Here is an 18,634-nt window from a genome sequence, read left to right on the forward strand (position 1 = left end):
GAAATGAATAGTGTGATTTGTGGGGAAAGTCAAGCGGGCGATACGTCAGAGGCCCCGTGGTCACCGTTATCTCGTATTCGTATCACTCACTACCTACTGGTATCGCCCTCTCCAGTCCGCAACTAAGTGACCTCTGTGATGCTTGCTGATCTATAATGTTCATTAAAGATTATGAGAAATGACATATGACCTTCCAGATTTCTTAGAATCTTTGTTCCTTTAGGGTTTTTTTTGTGTTGTTTGATCCTCAGTACCTGTTGATGATCAAGTTGGGCGGGCATTAACCAGCAGTTCAGCAAGCTATCAGAGGGTCAGTGCTCTCATTAATCATTCACTTGATCATGACCAATATTCTGCATGTTGCTGTTGTCGTTGCTGACCTTCCTATGCATATAGTAGATTCTGCTCGATAATTTTTTGGGAACTCCCCTATTAAGCATACTCGCCTAGAGGACTACTCACCGTCGATTTGCTGCGGAGGTCGTCGGCCTATATTCTCCTCCCTTGTCTCCACTAGTCAGCATACGATACTTTCGACCACACAGTAACTATGGGTGTGTTGCGGCTTAGAGTCGATGGTCAGACGTTCAGAGACCCTGACAACCGTGAAATCACTTTGAGAGGCATCAATGTAGCCGGTGAGGCCAAATATCCCAAGAAACCCGATATCCCCTCTTACGTGTCGGATGGCTTCTTCGATGCCGATGATGTCTCCTTCGTGGGTCGACCATTCTCTCTTGAAGATGCGCGCACACACTTCTCCAGATTACGAAAATGGGGTTACAATACCATTAGATATGTTTTCACTTGGGAAGCCATCGAGCATGCGGGCCCAGGCAAATATGACGATGAATGGATCTCATTCACTATCGAGGTTCTTCGGATTGCAAAGCAGTATGAGTTTTACGTGTTCCTTGATCCGCATCAGGACGTTGTATGTTTTTGATAAATCCCAGTCCCAGAACAGAGCTCTGTGTAGCTGACAGCCTGAAGTGGTCAAGACTCTCGGGAGGTTCCGGTGCCCCAGCATGGACACTCTACGCCGCAGGTTTCAACCCCAGAGGCTTCAAAAAGACCGAGGCAGCCCTCGTTCAAAACACATGCGATGATCCGGCCGAATTCCCGAAGATGATATGGAGCACTAACTACACGAGGCTTGTTAGTCAGACGATGTTCACGTTGTTCTATGGAGGCAGGGATTTTGCGCCGAAGGCCATCATAGATGGCATGAACATTCAAGACTATCTCCAGGGCCATTTTATTGCCGCGTGCAGATATTTTGCTCAGAAGATTCACGAGGCCGGCGACATCGAGAACGAAGTAGTCATTGGTTGGGAAAGCATGAATGAGCCTAATAGAGGGCTGATTGGGGTGCAAGACATATCCGTGATTCCACCCGAGCAGCAACTGCAGTTAGGGACGTCGCCTACTGCTTTTCAGGCCATGTTGACGGGTTCTGGGCGAGCATGCGAAGAGTCTACCTGGGCTTTTGGCGGATTTGGTCCCTATCAGACAGGCAGGGAGCTCGTGGACCCCGAGGGCGAGACTGCATGGCTTCCGGCCGATTACGATGACAGCAAGTATGGCTGGGTCAGGGATCCTGGCTGGAAGCTTGGAGAATGTCTTTGGGCACAACATGGCGTCTGGGACCCGTCCTCAGATCAACTCCTGCGAAAGGATTATTTCGCCAAAAAGCCTCAGACCGGTGAACCCTTGAACTATGACAAATTCACCAATACATATTTTATGGAGCATTACAGAGCTTATAGAGATGCTCTCAGGAGTGTCTGGCCGGAAGCCATCCTTTTCTGCCAACCCCCTGTCATGGAGGTGCCTCCCGATCTAAAGGGAACAGTTGATGACGACCCCAACATGGTTCATGCTGTGCATTATTACGACGGCATTACTCTATTGACGAAGCATTGGTGAGTGAAACAGCCTGAGTCTGGACTATTCTGCTAACTGCCCCAGGAATCGACTTTACAACGTTGATGTCATAGGCGTCCTTCGTGGAAAATATCTCACACCAGCATTCGCCGTCAAAATTGGAGAGACAGCGATTCGAAATTGCCTGCGTGATCAGCTCAAGTTTCTAAGGGATGAGAGTTTGAGATATATGGGAACTCATCCTTTGATTTTCACGGAGATCGGCATTCCGTTCGATATGGACGACAGGCATGCATACAAGACAGGAGACTATAGCGGTCAAGTCAGTGCTATGGATGCGAACCATTTCGCAATCGAAGGCAGCACCGCCAACGGATTCACATTATGGTTATATACAACATCCGTAAGTATATCTATGCTGCCTCCTGCCGAGAGTTTTCATAGATCCAGCAACTGACGCACATTTGAGAATAATCATGAATGGGGTGACAACTGGAATGGGGAAGACTTGTCGATATACTCTCTTGATGATCTAGAACTGCCAAGTGGCAAGCTTCTCGCTTTTGAGAGCGAATTCCAACGCGATCCTCAGTCTCCAGCCTACTCTGAGAGCCAACGCAACACCGAGAGCTACCGAGTGGGTCCACGCGATTTGAAGCAGGCTCTTCAATCACCCTCTATATCATCCGAGATCTCTCAGTCATCCCAGGACAAACTAGGGTTCCGGGCTGCAGAGGCATGGGTTCGTCCGAGTCCAATCACAACAAACGGCCAGATATTGCAATACGGTTTTGATCTCAAGAATTGTGTATTCAGCATGAGACTACTTGGGGAAAAGAAAGGGCCGGGACAAGAGGCCGCAACGGAGATTTATCTCCCTGACTTCCACTTCCCAGACCCTCACACTGTAGTTTCTGTCAGCAGTGGAGAGTGGACGATTGACTATCCAGAGATACATTCCGTCAAATTCCAGCGCTTACGCTGGTGGCATCCCGAGGGTGATCACAACATAAAGATCCAGGGCGTCAAACGCAAGCCCGGCGACCCGACAGTCTCTGGAGAGGAGCTATCGTATCTTGAGCAATGCCAGAAAGGCGGGTGCAGTATGATGTAGAGCTACTGGGTCTAACTTGAGGATACTTGCATCTGAGTCGGATTTCAGATGATTTAGATAGTTTTTGAATGGGATTTATTGACTTCTCTGATCATTTTCATCAGCATCATTATTCAACCTTAATCTATATCTCCCTACTCGACTATTCACACCTTACCTGCCAACACATCCCGACTGGAGGCCATGCTCGCCTTGAGGCCGTATGGGTTATCGCTCATGATGCGCAGGTACGTGAATGCATCACACTTGTAGTAGATAGGCCTCTCGTCTGTCTTCACAAGGCCTAAATCTACCATCTGTTCAAGCACGCGTTTTACGTCTTGCCTATCCGCATAATCTTTCGTGTAGATTGCGATAAGCCGCGGCCTTCCGGAGCCATCGTCCGTCGCAACCTTGGCCGCATCACCCAATTGCCCAGACACGGTCCCAGTCGCAACTGCCTCCCAATACTTATCCACTCGATCGGCGGTGATAAACATCATCCATTTCCCAGACACGACACCCGTCTTCCGCGCCAGCGCGAAGATATCCTGTTCCAATGTCCGCCGCAATGGGTTCAGCTTGCGCGTCAGCGCTGCCTTGGATTTGGACCTCGAACGATCATGCTCCGCTTCTAGCTCTGCTTTCTGGTCCTCGAATCTGTGAAGTAGGTCGGTTCCCTCACGGACGAGTTTGGCGATAGCCTGCTCGTCTGGATCGGCTTTGCGGTGCGGGTTCGCGACGTATATCCATGGCCCAACGTCTTTCTCTTTTGCTGTAGATGGGGGCAGGCGTGCTAGGAAGTCATGGACAGGCTCTTTTGGGCTGCGCGCATTGCGGCGCAGTGTTGTGAGAGGGATCTCGGCGAGCAGGTCTGGATCTAATGGCAATTCGCCTTTGGCTTGATCACCATCGGAGGGTGTAGGAACAGGCTTTGGGGCTCGTAATTCATGCTGGATTGTAGATAGCAAATATGGGTGGATGTTTGTCCAGTACGGTACTGGATCGTACGATTGGGCTAGCTCCTCCAAACGGGACTTTTCTGCGTCATCGCCTATTATTCTCAATAGTTAGAATATATGGATATTAAGACCAGGTTCAGGTAGAATGGCTGTACCGTAGAAGCTGGACTCATCAGAAAATATCTCATCAAGGTCCTCATTCGGAACCTGACGGGACTTTGGCATTGCGTGGGTTTGATGCTGGGGTACCTCTACCTTGGTTGGAATGATGAATGCGATGGGTGCTGATAAGAGGACGTCAGTCTTATCAGTTGGTGGAGTTGCGGTGCACCAAGAGCAGAAAGAGGATGACTTAAAATGAAGCCAAAGATTTTGTGCTAAATATCCTCGTTTGAACTCGCAATTAGACTGGACCTAGCCTTCAGCCCGCGCGAAGTCAAGTACTTGGACAAAGAGTCTAATTAGTGCTCAACAGAGTATCCCACCTGACAAGTAGGATACGATCAATTGAGCTTGAGATTGATGAAATTGCATTTATTTGACCTTCTTCTTAAAGGACCAACATAATTTGCAAGTGTGATTGCTAAGTCAAGGTCTTGGATATTTTCGATCTGGGACATATCCATAGTAGGTGACTAGGTGTTCATCACACCTTGGCCTACCTACAAAGTAAATAGCTCGATATTGCCCCCAAATCTCCCTGCAAAAATTCATTGGATCGGTTCAAAAGCTGATAACGAGCAGAGAGAACTGCGTTCTTCTAGCCATTGTTCGATCCTAGTCGTTAGTCCGGGGATCGCGAGTGGAAGTATATAATCTGTTCCGATGCGCGGGTTGTGCCTTTCTCCGAGATCGAGTTTGACTTTCATTCGACAGAGGATGTCGTAGCCACACACCCCTTCTCGAGTACTCAATCATGAGTACCTTAGTCTTCAGACATTGCCAATCTTTAATCGAGATATCTAATTGTCAATTGGAAGCATGAAGTCATTACTGCGATACTCCGTACAGAGGCTCAAAATCGGTGTACCTGGCAGCTTCTCACCGCCGGGCCCATCATTGGACCGCGGGACTCGCTTATTGGCTCGCCGCCTGGAAACACACCCGACCTCAATAAGTCCACGTTACCGCCATCGTTAGGTGTCCAGACTATCTGCCCCCATAGTCCCGACGTTTCTCGCTTTGCTCCTACCCATTCACCCTGTGGCAGTGGATGAGGAGATCACGTCTGTGATTTTATTTATATCAGTGTGCGGAGCTTGCTACTGAATGGTGCGGCTCCGGCCAGCTTTCCAAGATGCAATCCTCCCCAAATATGCTCACCAAGGTACGTTGCTCCCCCTCTGTTACCCCCTATCCCCGCGCAAACCAAGTCACTCAACTAAACAATTGCTTAACGAATAGTTCGAGTCGAAGTCGTCTCGTGCGAAGGGAATTGCTTTTCATCCTAAACGGTCAGTCCTGGATGGACTGCTTAACGCGTTGCAATCGAGAAACTGCTGACCCTGGAACAGACCATGGATCCTTGTTTCACTCCACTCGTCGACGATTCAATTATGGGATTATCGCATGGGAACTTTGATCGATCGCTTTGAAGAGCACGATGGACCTGTTCGCGGCATTGATTTCCACCCGACACAACCCCTCTTCGTCTCCGGAGGCGACGACTACAAGATTAAGGTCTGGAGTCTTCAAACCCGGAGATGTCTTTTCACCTTGAACGGGCATCTGGACTACGTGCGCACGGTATTCTTCCACCGCGAACTTCCTTGGATCCTCTCTGCCTCCGACGATCAAACAATAAGAATATGGAATTGGCAGAACAGATCGTTGAGTAAGTGGGCTCTGGCCGCTTGTCCCGACAAGCGAGGCTGACTTGAGTTCTAGTCTGCACAATGACGGGCCACAATCATTATGTGATGTGTGCACAGTTCCATCCGACAGAGGATCTAATCGCTTCCGCGTCGCTCGATCAGTCTGTTCGCATTTGGGATATTTCCGGGCTGCGGAAGAAGCATTCGGCACCGACATCCATGACATTCGAAGACCAGATGGCTCGCGCCAACCCCAGCCAGGCGGATATGTTTGGAAACACCGACGCTGTTGTGAAATTTGTCCTGGAGGGCCACGACCGAGGTGTGAACTGGGTGTCTTTCCACCCCACTCTACCTCTGATTGTGTCCGCGGGAGACGATCGCCTGGTCAAGTTGTGGAGAATGAGTGGTACGTGCCGAAGACGCTGTTGTCCTTTGTTCAAATGATTTTCTGGATCTGCTGACACTACAGTGTAGACACAAAAGCCTGGGAAGTCGATACATGCCGGGGTCATTTCCAGAACGCCTCCGCTTGTCTATTCCACCCCCACCAGGATTTGATCCTCTCCGTCGGCGAAGACAAGACCATCCGAGTGTGGGACTTGAACAAGAGAACCTCGGTGCAGTCGTTCAAACGTGATGTGGATCGGTTCTGGGTCATTGCTGCCCACCCCGAAATCAACCTCTTTGCAGCTGGTCATGACACTGGTGTCATGGTATTCAAGCTGGAGAGAGAAAGACCCGCGTCTGCTGTTTACCAAAACCAATTGTTTTACATCACGAAGGAGAAGCACGTGAAATCATACGACTTTGCCAAGAATGTTGAGTCGCCGCCGATGCTTTCACTACGCAAGTTGGGATCACCGTGGGTGCCGCCAAGAACTCTTTCTTACAACCCCGCTGAGCGCGCCATTCTCGTCACATCTCCCACTGATGGTGGTGCGTACGAGCTGATCCACCTTCCGAGGGATGCAACTGGCGCTGTCGAGCCCACAGACGTCAAGCGCGGCCAGGCTTCTTCCGCCGTCTTCGTCGCCCGTAATCGATTTGCTGTCTTCAGCCAGGCCAATCAACAGGTGGACATCAAGGATCTAAGCAACTCTACCACAAAAACTATTAAGCCGCCTACTGGAACAACTGACATTTACTTTGGTGGAACCGGAGCTTTACTCTTCATTACACCCACCTCCGTGGTTCTCTTTGACATCCAACAGAAGAAGCAGCTGGCAGAGCTTGCAGTGAGCGGTGTCAAGTACGTTGTTTGGTCCAATGATGGACTCTATGCTGCTTTGCTCAGCAAGCATAATGTTACCATTGTTACCAAGTCCCTCGAGCAAGTGAGCAGCCTGCACGAGACCATTCGCATCAAGAGCGCGGCGTGGGATGACGCAGGCGTCCTTCTTTACTCGACCTTGAACCACGTGAAATACTCTCTTCTAAATGGGTACGTGTATAGATTTTCCCATTCATTAGCTGATGCCGATGCTAACAACCTCGTAGGGACAACGGCATAATCCGCACTTTGGACCACACCGTGTACCTCGTCAAGGTGAAGGGCAGAAACGTTTACTGTCTGGATCGTAATGCCAAGCCCAGGGTTCTCGAAATCGACCCTACCGAGTACCGCTTCAAGCTCGCCCTGGTTAAGCGCAACTACGACGAGATGCTGCAGATTATCAAGACCTCAAGCTTGGTCGGGCAAAGTATCATTTCGTATCTGCAAAAGAAGGGCTACCCTGAGATTGCCCTGCAGTTCGTGCAGGACCCTGAGACTCGTTTTGAGCTTGCCCTCGAGTGTGGTAACCTGGACGTTGCCATCGAGATGGCGCGCGAACTGGACCGCCCGAAGTTGTGGAGCAGACTGGGAATGGAAGCTCTGGCTCACGGCAACCATCAAACTGTGGAGATGACGTATCAGAAGCAAAGAAACTTCGACAAGCTTTCATTCCTTTACTTGTCCACCGGTGATTCTGAAAAATTGGCCAGGATGGCCAAGATTGCAGAGCATCGCGGGGACTTCACATCTCGGTTCCAGAATGCTATCTACCGTGGCGATGTTGAAGATAGAATTCAGATGTTCCAGGAAGTCGATTTGTGTAAGTGATTTTGTGATCAACGTGACTATACTCAGCTAACTCTCAAGCAGACCCTCTGGCCTATCTTACCGCCAAGTCTCACGGCTTGACTGAAGAGGCTGAATCCATTCTCGAAGCCTGCGGGTTGACCGAAGACCAGATCACGCTTCCCACAACCGAGGAGCCTCTGCGGGTGCCTCAGGCCATTGTCCCTAGTTTCAAGGCGAATTGGCCTGTTAAGGCTGCAACTCATTCGTCGTTTGAGAAGGCGTTGCTTGGAGAAGTGGGTGTGGAAGATGAGGAGGCTGCCGCCCTTGGCCTCGAGCCCGAGGAAGAAGGCGAGGAGGCCGTTCTGGCCCGTGAGACTCTTGAGGACGAAGAGGAAGATGTTGCCGGCTGGGACATGGGTGAAGAGATCAACGTGGAGGAGGATGTCGACTTCGTCAACGTCGACAGCGCAGAGGCTGGCGCAGGCAGCTCTGAGGCCGACCTTTGGGCTCGCAACTCTCCCCTTGCGGCTGATCATGTCGCTGCTGGTTCTTTCGATACCGCCATGCAGCTTCTCAATCGGCAAGTTGGTGCTGTCAACTTCGCTCCTCTCAAGAGTCGCTTCCTCGAAGTATATAAGGCGTCCAGGACTTACCTGCCCGCTACCGCCGGGCTTCCTCCTTTGGTTAACTATGTGCGACGCACTGTTGAGGAAACTGACAGCCGCAAAGTCCTGCCCATCATTCCCAAGGATCTAGAGACGATTGCCAACGTCGACCTCCAGGAGGGTTACGCTGCAATGAGGGCGAACAAACTGGAGGATGGAGTGAAGATTTTCAAGGGAATTTTGCATTCTGTTCTTGTCAACACCGTGTCTTCCGAAGCCGAGGTCGAGCAGGCGAAGAAGATCATCGAGACCGCTCGGGAATACATTCTTGCCATGTCTATCGAACTTGAGCGCCGCTGCCTATCAACGGATACACCGGAGAACCTCAAGAGGAGTCTCGAGCTCTCTGCCTACTTTACCATTCCCAAGCTGGAGGTCGCTCATCGTCAGCTTGCACTGATGGCTGCAATGAAGTTTGCCTTTGCCAACAAGAACTACTCGTCCGCCCTGAGCTTTGCCAACCGTATGTTGGCCAACGGAGGCTCGGCTAAGCTTCTTGATCAGGTAAGCCGTTTGGTTTTTCGCAAATCGCTGTGTTCTATACAATACTAATCCAATCTCTAGGCCAAGAAGATCAAAGCACAGTGCGAGCGTAGCCCGCAAGACAAGATCGATATCGAGTTCGACCAGTTCGCCGAATTTGACATCTGCGCCGCGTCGTTCACTCCTATCTATGGGGGTTCTCCTAGCGTGTCGGATCCTTTCACCGGTGCCAAGTATCATGAACAGTACAAGGGTACCGTGTGCCGGATATCTGAAGTGACGGAGATTGGAGCACCGGCTAGCGGACTACGTCTGTTCGTTCCCGGCCAGTAGTAAAGATAATGTATTGATGGGCTTTTCGCAATTGTATTATCTCCCTGCTTTTGATGATTTCAACCCATAAAATATATTCTCCCTAGTCTGGAAGAGGTTTGTGGCGGGGGCGTCAAGGAACTAGGACGCCTTCTGCATTTTAGATGTGTGGTTCCGTTGTGCCTTTTCATTCAGCGACTTCCTATTTATATTTCAACTTTGCGATATCTTTGAATCGAGATGATACAGACTTAACTGCTTTGCATGATGTTGATAGAAGAAAGTGCGTCTGTTCGCTTCAAACGAGCTGGTATTCCCTTGCCCGCATTTTGAGTAGAGATATCTTTATGTTAGTCGAGTCGTCTATAAGTACAATATGCCAAATATACAGTCAAGAAATATATCCATCTATTGCAGTCCATAAGGAGTTGCTCAGTCGCATCTCCCATCCTTCCAACCAGTCCTCCACCTCTCCTCCCAGAACCGACAGTCAAACTCCTTCTTCCCCAGCTTCCGATTCACCTCATTATGCGCCTCGCACATCCACGTCCCGAAGTCCGCTCGTCCAGATAACCGCGGCGCATTCCGACCGCTGGGCTCCGCCATCCACGTCCGGAAGTCCTCCGCACACACCCAGCAGGGATACAGTCGCGAGAAAAGGCTCAGGAACGACCGCATCTCACTCTGCTGCTCTGGCGAGGCCTTGGCGGGGTATGCGGCCGTCAGGGAGTGCAGGAACGTCCAGGTTGAGCGGCCCAGTTCCTCGACGTCTGGGGGGCATTCGGTTTGCATTGGTGAAGGGGCAGGAGCAGATGTGGAGGGTGTTGCTGCTGGAGCGGTCCCAGCTGCGGTTTGGCTTTTGGCTTGCTTTGTCAATGCGCGCCACGATGCGGCGGAGGTGCAGAGGCGGCAGCTGTTTTGGATTGTTAGATTTCCCGGCGCGGGCTGTAGGGCGTAGAGGCGACGTACGGTTTCCCGTCCTTGTCTAGGATCACCCCGTTGGGCAGCTTGGTCATGCCTACGGGGACATCGTCGTCTTTGGAGGCTGTGGAGGAACTTGCGGCGGCGGGGGTTCGGTGGGGGAAGAGCGTCTTGGGGAGTTTCGGTTGTGATTCTGATTCTTGGGGGCGAGGATCTGACATGATGATAGGCGTATACTGCTGTCTAAGTCGGTTTAGGTGAGATTATGCTATGGTCTCAGTGCTGCACTGGATAAATGCGGAGGATGGCGGAGGAGCAGATTGATACCTCGATTGAGATGCTACTCCCCAGGCAGCCTGCTGACGAAACTATGGACAGGAGGTGAACCCTCAAAGAAAAGAAGGAAGGTATCTGCAGGTTAGCGTTAAAGCAAAGGCGAAAAACAATGATAGAAAGAAAGCAGCTGGATGGAAGCTCGGGGATTTCTATATCGGCTTTGTCAGCACAGATGCGCCGATAGTCTAATCTAGATAGAGCTCGGCGCGACGATAACATCCAGCAGGATACTCTGACGTATACACTAGTGCTTGATTAGTGCTGCGACGGACGATTATCGATGTTTAGGCGCGCTCAAAGCTTCAATACCATTCAATTCATCTGATCCCCTAGCAGTCATCCTTATACATCCGTACTGGTTCGCGCTCGCGACTCATTTCCATCGTCGCGTCGGAGTCGCGCCGCACCTCTGGCTGTCTATCCGCTATCATCTGTCCCGGTGAAGTTGTGACGAACTCATTCAAAACAAAAATAAAAAGGAGCTCGGGGAACTCAAACAGATGGCACCTCGATATGCCGTGTCCGAGTCTGACGACGATTCCGACTCGAATCAACTAGCGGCAGCTTCAAAACCTTCCGATGAAGCTCTCGAAAAAGCGCTACGCGACGCGGTCGCCAAGATCTACCGGTCTGCAAAAATGGAGGAATTGACTGTCAAGAGAGTGCGATTGGCGGCAGAGAGGGCACTTGGGTTAGAGGAAGGGTTCTTCAAGGGGGATAGTGCGTGGAAATCGAAAAGTGATCTGATCATCAAGGACGAAGTGGTATGTCATTGTTATCCTGCCTGACTGTCCTAGAGGGCCAATGCTCATGCAAGCGACTTATACTTTGCAGGAGGTGCAAAACAGGCTCGCGCAAGAACCGGCACAGGAGGAAGACGAAGAAGAAGATATTCCCTTGTCTCCTGAAAAGACCGCGAAACCTTCCAAACGCGCAAAACCTACAAGTACCCCTACGTCAAGGAAACGCAAAAAGAAGGAAACTCCAGAGCCGAAGGTCTCAGACGACGAGCAAACCGGAGCGCCCAGCGACAGCGAGGACGAGGTCAAGGACCGTACCGGAAGACAGTCAAAAACCAAATCAGAACGCGCCGACTCGGCTGATGCAGCCGAGGAAGCTGCCGATACTGAGAAGGCCGATTCGGAAAGTGAAATGTCGGTTGTCCTCGATGAGGAACCCAAACCCAGCCGCAAACGAGGGAGAAGCTCAGAGAGCACGTCGGCGAAAGGGAAAAAGAAGGCCCCTGCCAAACCAAAGGAGGCTGGTCTTGATCCCAACGAAGCCGAAATCAAGCGGTTGCAAGGATGGCTGGTCAAATGTGGAATCCGCAAGGTGTGGTCTCGAGAGCTGGCTCCGTTTGATACACCGAAAGCGAAAATTAAGCATCTCAAGGACATGCTGAAGGATGCGGGAATGGACGGGCGCTACTCACTAGAGAAGGCCAAACAAATCAAAGAGAAACGAGAGTTTGAAGCAGACCTCGCCATGATCAAAGAGGGTGAAAGGCACTGGGGCCGGGGGAGTGTGGAGGAGGAAAGTGACAGCAATCTACCTCGACGGAGACTCAATCGCGGTAGACAAACTCTGGCCTTCTTGGAAAGCGAAGGGGAAGAGACCGATTGATCGGTCTGAGTGAAGTAATGATAATAATGTCTAGTTATATAACTTCATCATACCCCCTATGATGAGATGTAGGGAAGTATGTACTGTGCTGGTCATGTGCACTGAATTGGGCCAAAGAACTTATATATGTGACTAATCAGAAAGGATATATTCACATATGACTGACTTGATGAGACCATTGAGTGGAAGAAAGTCATGGTAGTGATGGTTATCCCAGACTCTACTCGTGTCTCTGGACTCCTTCCTGGCAAATGCTGAATGTTGAAGCCCTGAGATTGAGCGTTTGCGTTGAATATCTGTTCTATGGATATTTGAAGCGCTTTCTAATGCAGAAAGCCTATATGAATGTTCAATGCGTTACCAGCTACCTACTTCTTCAATCTTGCCAACAGCTGTTGATTGCCTCAATCGTAGAAACATGCATATTGATTTGTATATTTCGGCCAAGCACGATGTCTTCTATCAATAGTTAACATGGTTGGATAACATATTCATTACTATTTCTATAGGGAGCGCATCCAAGCTAAAACCTCACTCTGAAAACCAGAGCCTGGTTGTCGAGGTTGTAGCCAGATTCATCGGCGTACTTGAAGCGGCCAAAATTCATGCGTCCTGTACGAGTGGTAGTCAGCATACTTGTGCTGGAGGAGGCGAAACACTTCATGAAACCTACCATCCTGTGTGATAAAATCATTATCACTGAAGCTGAAGAGGAAATACTCCCTCGTCTTGGAGTGCTTATCCTCGTTCCCGCGCGGGTCAACCGGCACAAGAGCTAGACTCTCCCACTTCTCATTCAAAAGACCAGCGTCCTGCGCGCCGCCGTTGTGAAGGCCGAATTTGGCTAGTTCTGGATTCACGTTGAAGTCCAGGAAGGGGCAGTACTCTGCCGGGGTGATGCCCGAGTCCAAGACACCCTTCGAGCTGGCGATGGATCCGTCCGCGGCGTCATATGTACCCTTCAGATCAGTCGTAGACTCGGAAATGGAGACGACGTCCGCATGCCGGTAGACGGAGAGGGACTCGGACTGCCCGTGTCCGAAGCCGGAATCGCGCGAGAGAACAAGGAAATCGCCGGTGGGAAGCTGGTGGATCTCCGACTGGGACGCCACCTTTGCCGCGTCCGATGGATCCTTTTCCGTGTAATCATTGTAATTGGGCAGGAGGACGGCATACTCGTGCTTGTATTTCGGTGTGCCCGAGGAGATGTCATACTCCAGCAGCCGCGCGGGCTGGCGGTTCTTCTTCTTCGGGCCGCCTTCCTGGTTCAGCGCCGACTGGATCATGGTGTACAGCGTCTTGCCGTCCGGGGAAATAGTAAGAGCTTCAAAGCCCTGGTTATTGTTGCGGCCTGTCTTGGGATCCTCTGGGACAGGCATTTGGTTGGGGGCATAGAGGGGCGGACTGGCGGCACTGAAGCTGATGGTGCCGTTGCGACGGGGAAGATAGGCCTGAGGCGGTTGCAGGGCTAGCACCATCTTGCCGTGCTTGTCGAATTTATAGACGTAGGGACCGTACTCGTCAGAGATCCAGAAGAAGCCCTCCTCGTCGAGGACGAGGCCCTCGGCGTCGATCGTGATCCTCTTTCCTCCCTTGCCTGCGCCGCCGAAGCCATCGCCGATGTATGTGGCTGCGGGGAGAGGGGGGAAGCCGCGGTACGAGGCATAGCCCGTGGCGTCTGCATCAAGACCTGTGGTAGGCTCGCCATCGGGACCGGTCAGAAGAATGGTGTCGAGGTACTTTAGCTGCAGGTTCGGCTTCGATGGATTCTCAGCAGATGCGCCTGGTGCCAGCTCGAACGAGATGGCCAGCTTGTGAATACGCGACTGGAAATTGAGCGTTCCGTTGGTGTTCCTACAATCGAAGCAGATCAGATTTCAATTCAAGGCTTCAATGGCCATGGTATTAGCGTAACTTACCAGCCACGATCAGGCAAGCAGTAGATGATGCCAGAGTACGAGTCACGGCCCGTCTTGCGCCAGGAGTCTTGATCGATAGCGATAGCGCTGCCAATGCCTCCTAACGTATCACCATACTTATCAACCGCATTGGACGGAATGAATCCGTATCCCGCAAGCCCAGTATACTCGTAGCTTGTGCCACCACATGTTGTCTGGTTCACGACACTGGACGAATTGTGCCGAGTAAGAGCGCCAGCTGTGGCGGCGGCTGTCAATGGCAGCACACTCACCAATGGATTCAATCTCATGATGCTGTCTGCCACTTAAGATAACCTCCTGACATCCTCGACTGGGGAGGAGAAAGCAGGCGATTTAATACTCCTCATGGTTGACCTTGGCATGTGAGGAGCGTCCCAATCAGAGCAGACGCTGCGGAAGGTGCCTTGCATTATGTATTATGTATCGCTATCGAATGAACAACAATGATATTGATGGAATCGCTTAGGGGTAACTCCGTATGTATCTAGACATCCGGTTTCTCGTGGTGTTAGCAGGCAAATGACTCGCGGGAAGGTCGAGATCCTGGCAGCTTGCGTTGAACGTGGTGAAGATTGTCAATCCCATTCGCTCTGTGATACGAGTAGAAAGCCCGATCATCTTGGCTGCAGGAAACTCGACCCCCACCCGGCATTAGCTAGATAATAGTCCTTTAAGGAACGAGTAGATATCACTGTAAATTTCGGGAACGGATTTCTGGATTGGATTTCCCTCCGTCTAGATGCTCCTTAACGTCCCCGGTATAGACCACATGCGATATATTACTGTCGAGGGGCCCATTTGATCATTGTAATGTAGGGCGTCTCCTCACACAGCTGCTCCAGTTTTGGACTTTTGTGCTAGTAATTCTGTTTGTTCAATACACCGCATAAGAATCACTGGACAACGGAGATAGCTCAAGGTTCGTACATTGAACAGCCCCGATCTGACGCCGCGTAAACCGTACAGTCGTTGGCGTTTCGGGAGGCGTAGAGAGCCCGTTCGATTGCCATCTTCTGCAGCTCATGCTTAGGTCAGTTGATGGAAGCGCTTTTCCACCATTGAACATTTTCAAAGCAGGACTATCATTAAAACAAATAACATCAAGTTCAGTATTACTACATTGGATGTTTCTTGCCCGTTATGTCCGGAATCATAATCCGAAGCTTCATCTCGAAGCACCTATTGTACACCCGTTGCCAGATTCTACTTGTTCCAGGTGGTTGGCACCTTGGGATAGTTCTTCGCATCCAGTCCTAGGTCTTCATAAACAGTTTCGTCGCCTGTGTGCGGGTCAGCGCCGTAGCGAAGCAGAGCATGGGATAACTGACCTTTTAGAGATTCGATTCTCTCCTCGTTTTCTTGCTCCAGCTTTTCCAACTCCTCGCCTGGCTGCTCTTCATGCGCCTCCTTCTTACCAGGCTCTGCAGTAGCTGCCTTTCCAAGCTCGTCGGTCGCCTCCCCGATCATGAGGAACTGTGCGTTGGGATAGTCGATGAACTCAGGCTCCAAGGGAACCCATCTATAATCTCCGAACTTTTGGCGGACGCTGCGATGGAGAAGTCAGTTTCTATGCTATCATCGCACGATCATCAACTCACCTTTCCGGATACTCGGGGTCTTTGGGAAGCTGTGCGAAGGACGGGCCAGGATATTTGGGGTTCTTCGACTGAAGAATCCAACTGCCTTGGCTATGAAGACCAAAGTCATCTTGAACTGAGCCCAGTTCTTGCGGAATAGTCAGAATGTAGGCCAGGTGTGAGGCACGCTTTCCAGAGGTTATGGCGTAGACTCCTTCCGCATATGGTCGCGCTTCTTGAACGGCACGTTCTCCTCGGGTCGATGTCTCATATTTCTCGCCCACCATAAAGCTATCGTGGAGTTCTTTCATGGATATTCCGGCCTTCTCCACGAATCCCATGTCTCTCTCTCTACCCGAAGTAGGGAACTTCTTCTTTGGCAGAATCATCAAGCGACAGCGTGCGTCGGCTGCAACCGTGCCTTGGTTGGCGTCCAACACTGCACCCAGAGGGGTCGGACGTAGAACAAAGAAACTTCGGGCAACGTCCTTGACGCTGTGTGGATCCTCAACATTGACTCGAGGCCGGAAGAAGAAGTATATGATTCCCTTTTCGAGAATATTGGAAGGTACAATGTCTTCACGTTCTTGCGACTTCCTGATTCCTGCTTCAACCCCTTGCTTTGCCGGCGCTTCAGTAGGCTTCTCTTCTGGTTCTGCATGTAGTTACTGTTAGCGTTGGCCAAATATCTCCGCAGATTTTATTACCTTTGGCGCCTTTCTCCTCACTCTCTTTCTCGCCTTCACGAGGTTCTGGGGCAGCCTCTTCCTTTGCACCTACTTTGGCCTCTTGTTCTGGCTTCTCTGCTCGCTCTTCGGGCTGTTCACTGAGCTCTGGTCACTGTCAGCTTGATGCGGCGTAAGGAATCCCATCAATGTGGTCGTACGTCTTATGGCTTTTTCCTGTTCCTCTTTTTCGTCCTTTTCACCGGGTCCGGGGACCGCTTCCTCCTTCACCTGCTCTTTCAGTTCTGGCCGGTCCTTCTCTTCGCGCTTTTGCTGCCCCTGTTCCTTCTCTTCTTTCTCATGTTCTGGCTCGCGATCGACTTTCTTTCCCCTCTTTGGTTCTGGTCCCTTTTCGGTGGTTTCCTTGCGCTTCACACCGGTGGTCTTCTTTGGCTTGATTTCGCTGGTGCTTGTGATGGCCTCCTTCGCTTTCTGAGCGGCCTGGCGCGACGATGTTCTAGTGGCCATTGTGGGAGAATTGTGTTTGCTCGCGATGGAGAATTGGGCCAATTGCACGGATCTGAGATGTCACGATTAATGCGACTGATTTGCGAGCAATCAAAACGTACGACAAGCAGAGAAAAGGTGAGAAGCGGCCACGACATCAGTTGCCCCCAGTCGGAGTGAGTGACCGCAATGAGAACCGCCTGACGTCATAGAATTGTTCCTCAAACCCTGCCGGATTAGGTGTATCATCACGTGATTCATGGAACGACAGGACGATTCAAGGCATTTTAGAAATAGTATGCTTTTTATGCGTAAATCAATCTATGTCCATGTCATCACTAACGTTAGGTTTATTGCTCGGGCTTGACCCGCTTGCATCCGTGGATTGAGGACTCAGACTAAGGCTTGCAGGGGAATCGGTTTCAGTCGAGCTGCGTGGTGAGAGAGGAGGTCTTAGGCCTTCTTTGGGGCGCATGCTTCGTCGTCGTAATCTCTTTGGACTCGCACTGGGTCCTTCGTACTGGATATCGGGAGCTGTCTCATAGACTTGTCGTCGACCAGGCACGGAATTTCCTGCCGCGAAGGTGGGTGTTTTCCTCTTCCTTCCTCTCTTGTGGCTCGGACGGCACCGCCAGTCAGGATGATCTGAGTCGCAGTGCAGATCTTGCATTGAATCTACCAATTCTCCTTGCCATGATTCGGCATCATTTGAAACGGGCGAAATGGCTAATCTAGGGACGACCCTAGGAGCTTCATCCTCTGGTTCCTCAATAGCGTACGGCTTCACCACCTCGATATCGCCGTCATATCCAGAATCGCGAGAAGAGATATCTTCGACATACACATCTTCCGAAGCTGTAGAGTTGCTGGGTTTGGTAGACGAGCTTGAATGGCTGAATTCTTCATGACTCTCCGGACTTCTTTGTTCGTTGGCGGGCATTTTGAATTAAGCCGACCCCAGGATGAGAATGTCGCCGATGGAGTGTCCTTCTCATGTCCCAACATAAAAGACATCGATATTGATCATCAAGCCACAATCCATAGAAGTCCCAGGCAGAAATGAGCGGAGTACGGGTTAATTAGAACCCTTAGAGAATGACCGTGACATAATTGAGGTCGTGAGATAAGGTACCCGAGAGCTTCGACCAGTTGTTGATAGTAGCTAAGTAGGCAACTTGAATTGCGGAGCGAAACTCCACTGATATCGAATTTCCACTTTCACTCCTGGCGCTGATTGGCTGGCAACGGGCAGCCATCTCGCATCTATATGGCCAACATTATTTTGAATGCCTTGAAATCAGGCCCAATATGCCATTCTCTACCAAAGTAAAGTCACGGATCAATAGGGAATACTAGCTACGTAAGAATAGCCATTTATTAGCTCTAAGCTAAATCATACGTTTATATCCAGCCCGGCAAAGTGGTAACCAGAGTGGTAAAGTACATTCAAAGGGTCATCGGTTTGGAGAGGCACAATCCGCATTCTGTAGGCCATGATCGTGCCTGAGGATGTTACTAATTTTGAGTAACAAACAGATTTAATGAGAGTTGCACAGAATGATTCATCAAAATGGATTGCTATCTGCGAGTGACATATACTACTCAAAGTAAATAACGCCTATTCTCCATTGCGAAGTATGTCAAAAACTTGAAGCACCATAGTCATTGATACCCACCGAAGAACCCAAGGCACGGCTTCGAAGCAGAATTGGGCTGAGGGACAACTCAGCAATGGCGATTCCTCTCCAGGAAATGCTTTGCATCGCATGGTTAACCGTGCATCG

General features: G+C 50.6%; 8 protein-coding genes across 8 annotated transcripts; 3 read left to right on the plus strand and 5 right to left on the minus strand.

The window, feature by feature from the left end:
• Nucleotides 1-550: 550 nt before the first annotated feature.
• Nucleotides 551-3,001, plus strand: Aspvir_005369 (sterylglucosidase 1; the record flags this gene model as incomplete). The annotated part of the gene is made up of 4 exons (XM_043268586.1): nucleotides 551-934; nucleotides 994-1,925; nucleotides 1,972-2,290; nucleotides 2,357-3,001. The coding sequence occupies 4 exons, from the start codon at nucleotides 551-553 to the stop codon at nucleotides 2,999-3,001; spliced, it is 2,280 nt and encodes a 759-aa protein (XP_043124521.1).
• Nucleotides 3,002-3,147: 146 nt separating this feature from the next.
• On the minus strand, nucleotides 3,148-4,167 carry Aspvir_005370 (DUF1917 domain-containing protein; the record flags this gene model as incomplete). The annotated part of the gene is made up of 2 exons (XM_043268587.1): nucleotides 3,148-4,034; nucleotides 4,098-4,167. 2 exons carry the CDS (start codon nucleotides 4,165-4,167, stop codon nucleotides 3,148-3,150), a joined length of 957 nt encoding a protein of 318 aa, XP_043124522.1.
• Nucleotides 4,168-5,239: 1,072 nt separating this feature from the next.
• On the plus strand, nucleotides 5,240-9,302 carry Aspvir_005371 (coatomer subunit alpha; the record flags this gene model as incomplete). The annotated part of the gene is made up of 8 exons (XM_043268588.1): nucleotides 5,240-5,269; nucleotides 5,347-5,396; nucleotides 5,457-5,776; nucleotides 5,830-6,165; nucleotides 6,234-7,200; nucleotides 7,257-7,852; nucleotides 7,903-8,990; nucleotides 9,051-9,302. The coding sequence occupies 8 exons, from the start codon at nucleotides 5,240-5,242 to the stop codon at nucleotides 9,300-9,302; spliced, it is 3,639 nt and encodes a 1,212-aa protein (XP_043124523.1).
• Nucleotides 9,303-9,713: 411 nt separating this feature from the next.
• Nucleotides 9,714-10,423, minus strand: Aspvir_005372 (flavin-linked sulfhydryl oxidase; the record flags this gene model as incomplete). The annotated part of the gene is made up of 2 exons (XM_043268589.1): nucleotides 9,714-10,194; nucleotides 10,251-10,423. 2 exons carry the CDS (start codon nucleotides 10,421-10,423, stop codon nucleotides 9,714-9,716), a joined length of 654 nt encoding a protein of 217 aa, XP_043124524.1.
• Nucleotides 10,424-11,038: 615 nt separating this feature from the next.
• Nucleotides 11,039-12,161, plus strand: Aspvir_005373 (putative transcriptional regulator; the record flags this gene model as incomplete). The annotated part of the gene is made up of 2 exons (XM_043268590.1): nucleotides 11,039-11,302; nucleotides 11,373-12,161. The coding sequence occupies 2 exons, from the start codon at nucleotides 11,039-11,041 to the stop codon at nucleotides 12,159-12,161; spliced, it is 1,053 nt and encodes a 350-aa protein (XP_043124525.1).
• A 523-nt stretch (nucleotides 12,162-12,684) lies between these two features.
• On the minus strand, nucleotides 12,685-14,370 carry Aspvir_005374 (esterase-like/phytase family protein; the record flags this gene model as incomplete). The annotated part of the gene is made up of 3 exons (XM_043268591.1): nucleotides 12,685-12,773; nucleotides 12,835-14,015; nucleotides 14,081-14,370. 3 exons carry the CDS (start codon nucleotides 14,368-14,370, stop codon nucleotides 12,685-12,687), a joined length of 1,560 nt encoding a protein of 519 aa, XP_043124526.1.
• Nucleotides 14,371-15,304: 934 nt separating this feature from the next.
• Aspvir_005375 (uncharacterized protein) lies at nucleotides 15,305-16,871 on the minus strand (the record flags this gene model as incomplete). Its single annotated transcript, XM_043268592.1, has 5 exons — nucleotides 15,305-15,381; nucleotides 15,430-15,647; nucleotides 15,700-16,333; nucleotides 16,386-16,511; nucleotides 16,565-16,871. The coding sequence occupies 5 exons, from the start codon at nucleotides 16,869-16,871 to the stop codon at nucleotides 15,305-15,307; spliced, it is 1,362 nt and encodes a 453-aa protein (XP_043124527.1).
• Nucleotides 16,872-17,166: 295 nt separating this feature from the next.
• Aspvir_005376 (uncharacterized protein) lies at nucleotides 17,167-17,790 on the minus strand (the record flags this gene model as incomplete). Its single annotated transcript, XM_043268593.1, has 1 exon — nucleotides 17,167-17,790. One exon carries the CDS (start codon nucleotides 17,788-17,790, stop codon nucleotides 17,167-17,169), a length of 624 nt encoding a protein of 207 aa, XP_043124528.1.
• Nucleotides 17,791-18,634: the final 844 nt, after the last annotated feature.

This window comes from Aspergillus viridinutans, assembly GCF_018404265.1.
Source record: "Aspergillus viridinutans IFM 47045 DNA, scaffold_3, whole genome shotgun sequence".
Lineage (NCBI taxonomy): Eukaryota > Fungi > Ascomycota > Eurotiomycetes > Eurotiales > Aspergillaceae > Aspergillus > Aspergillus viridinutans.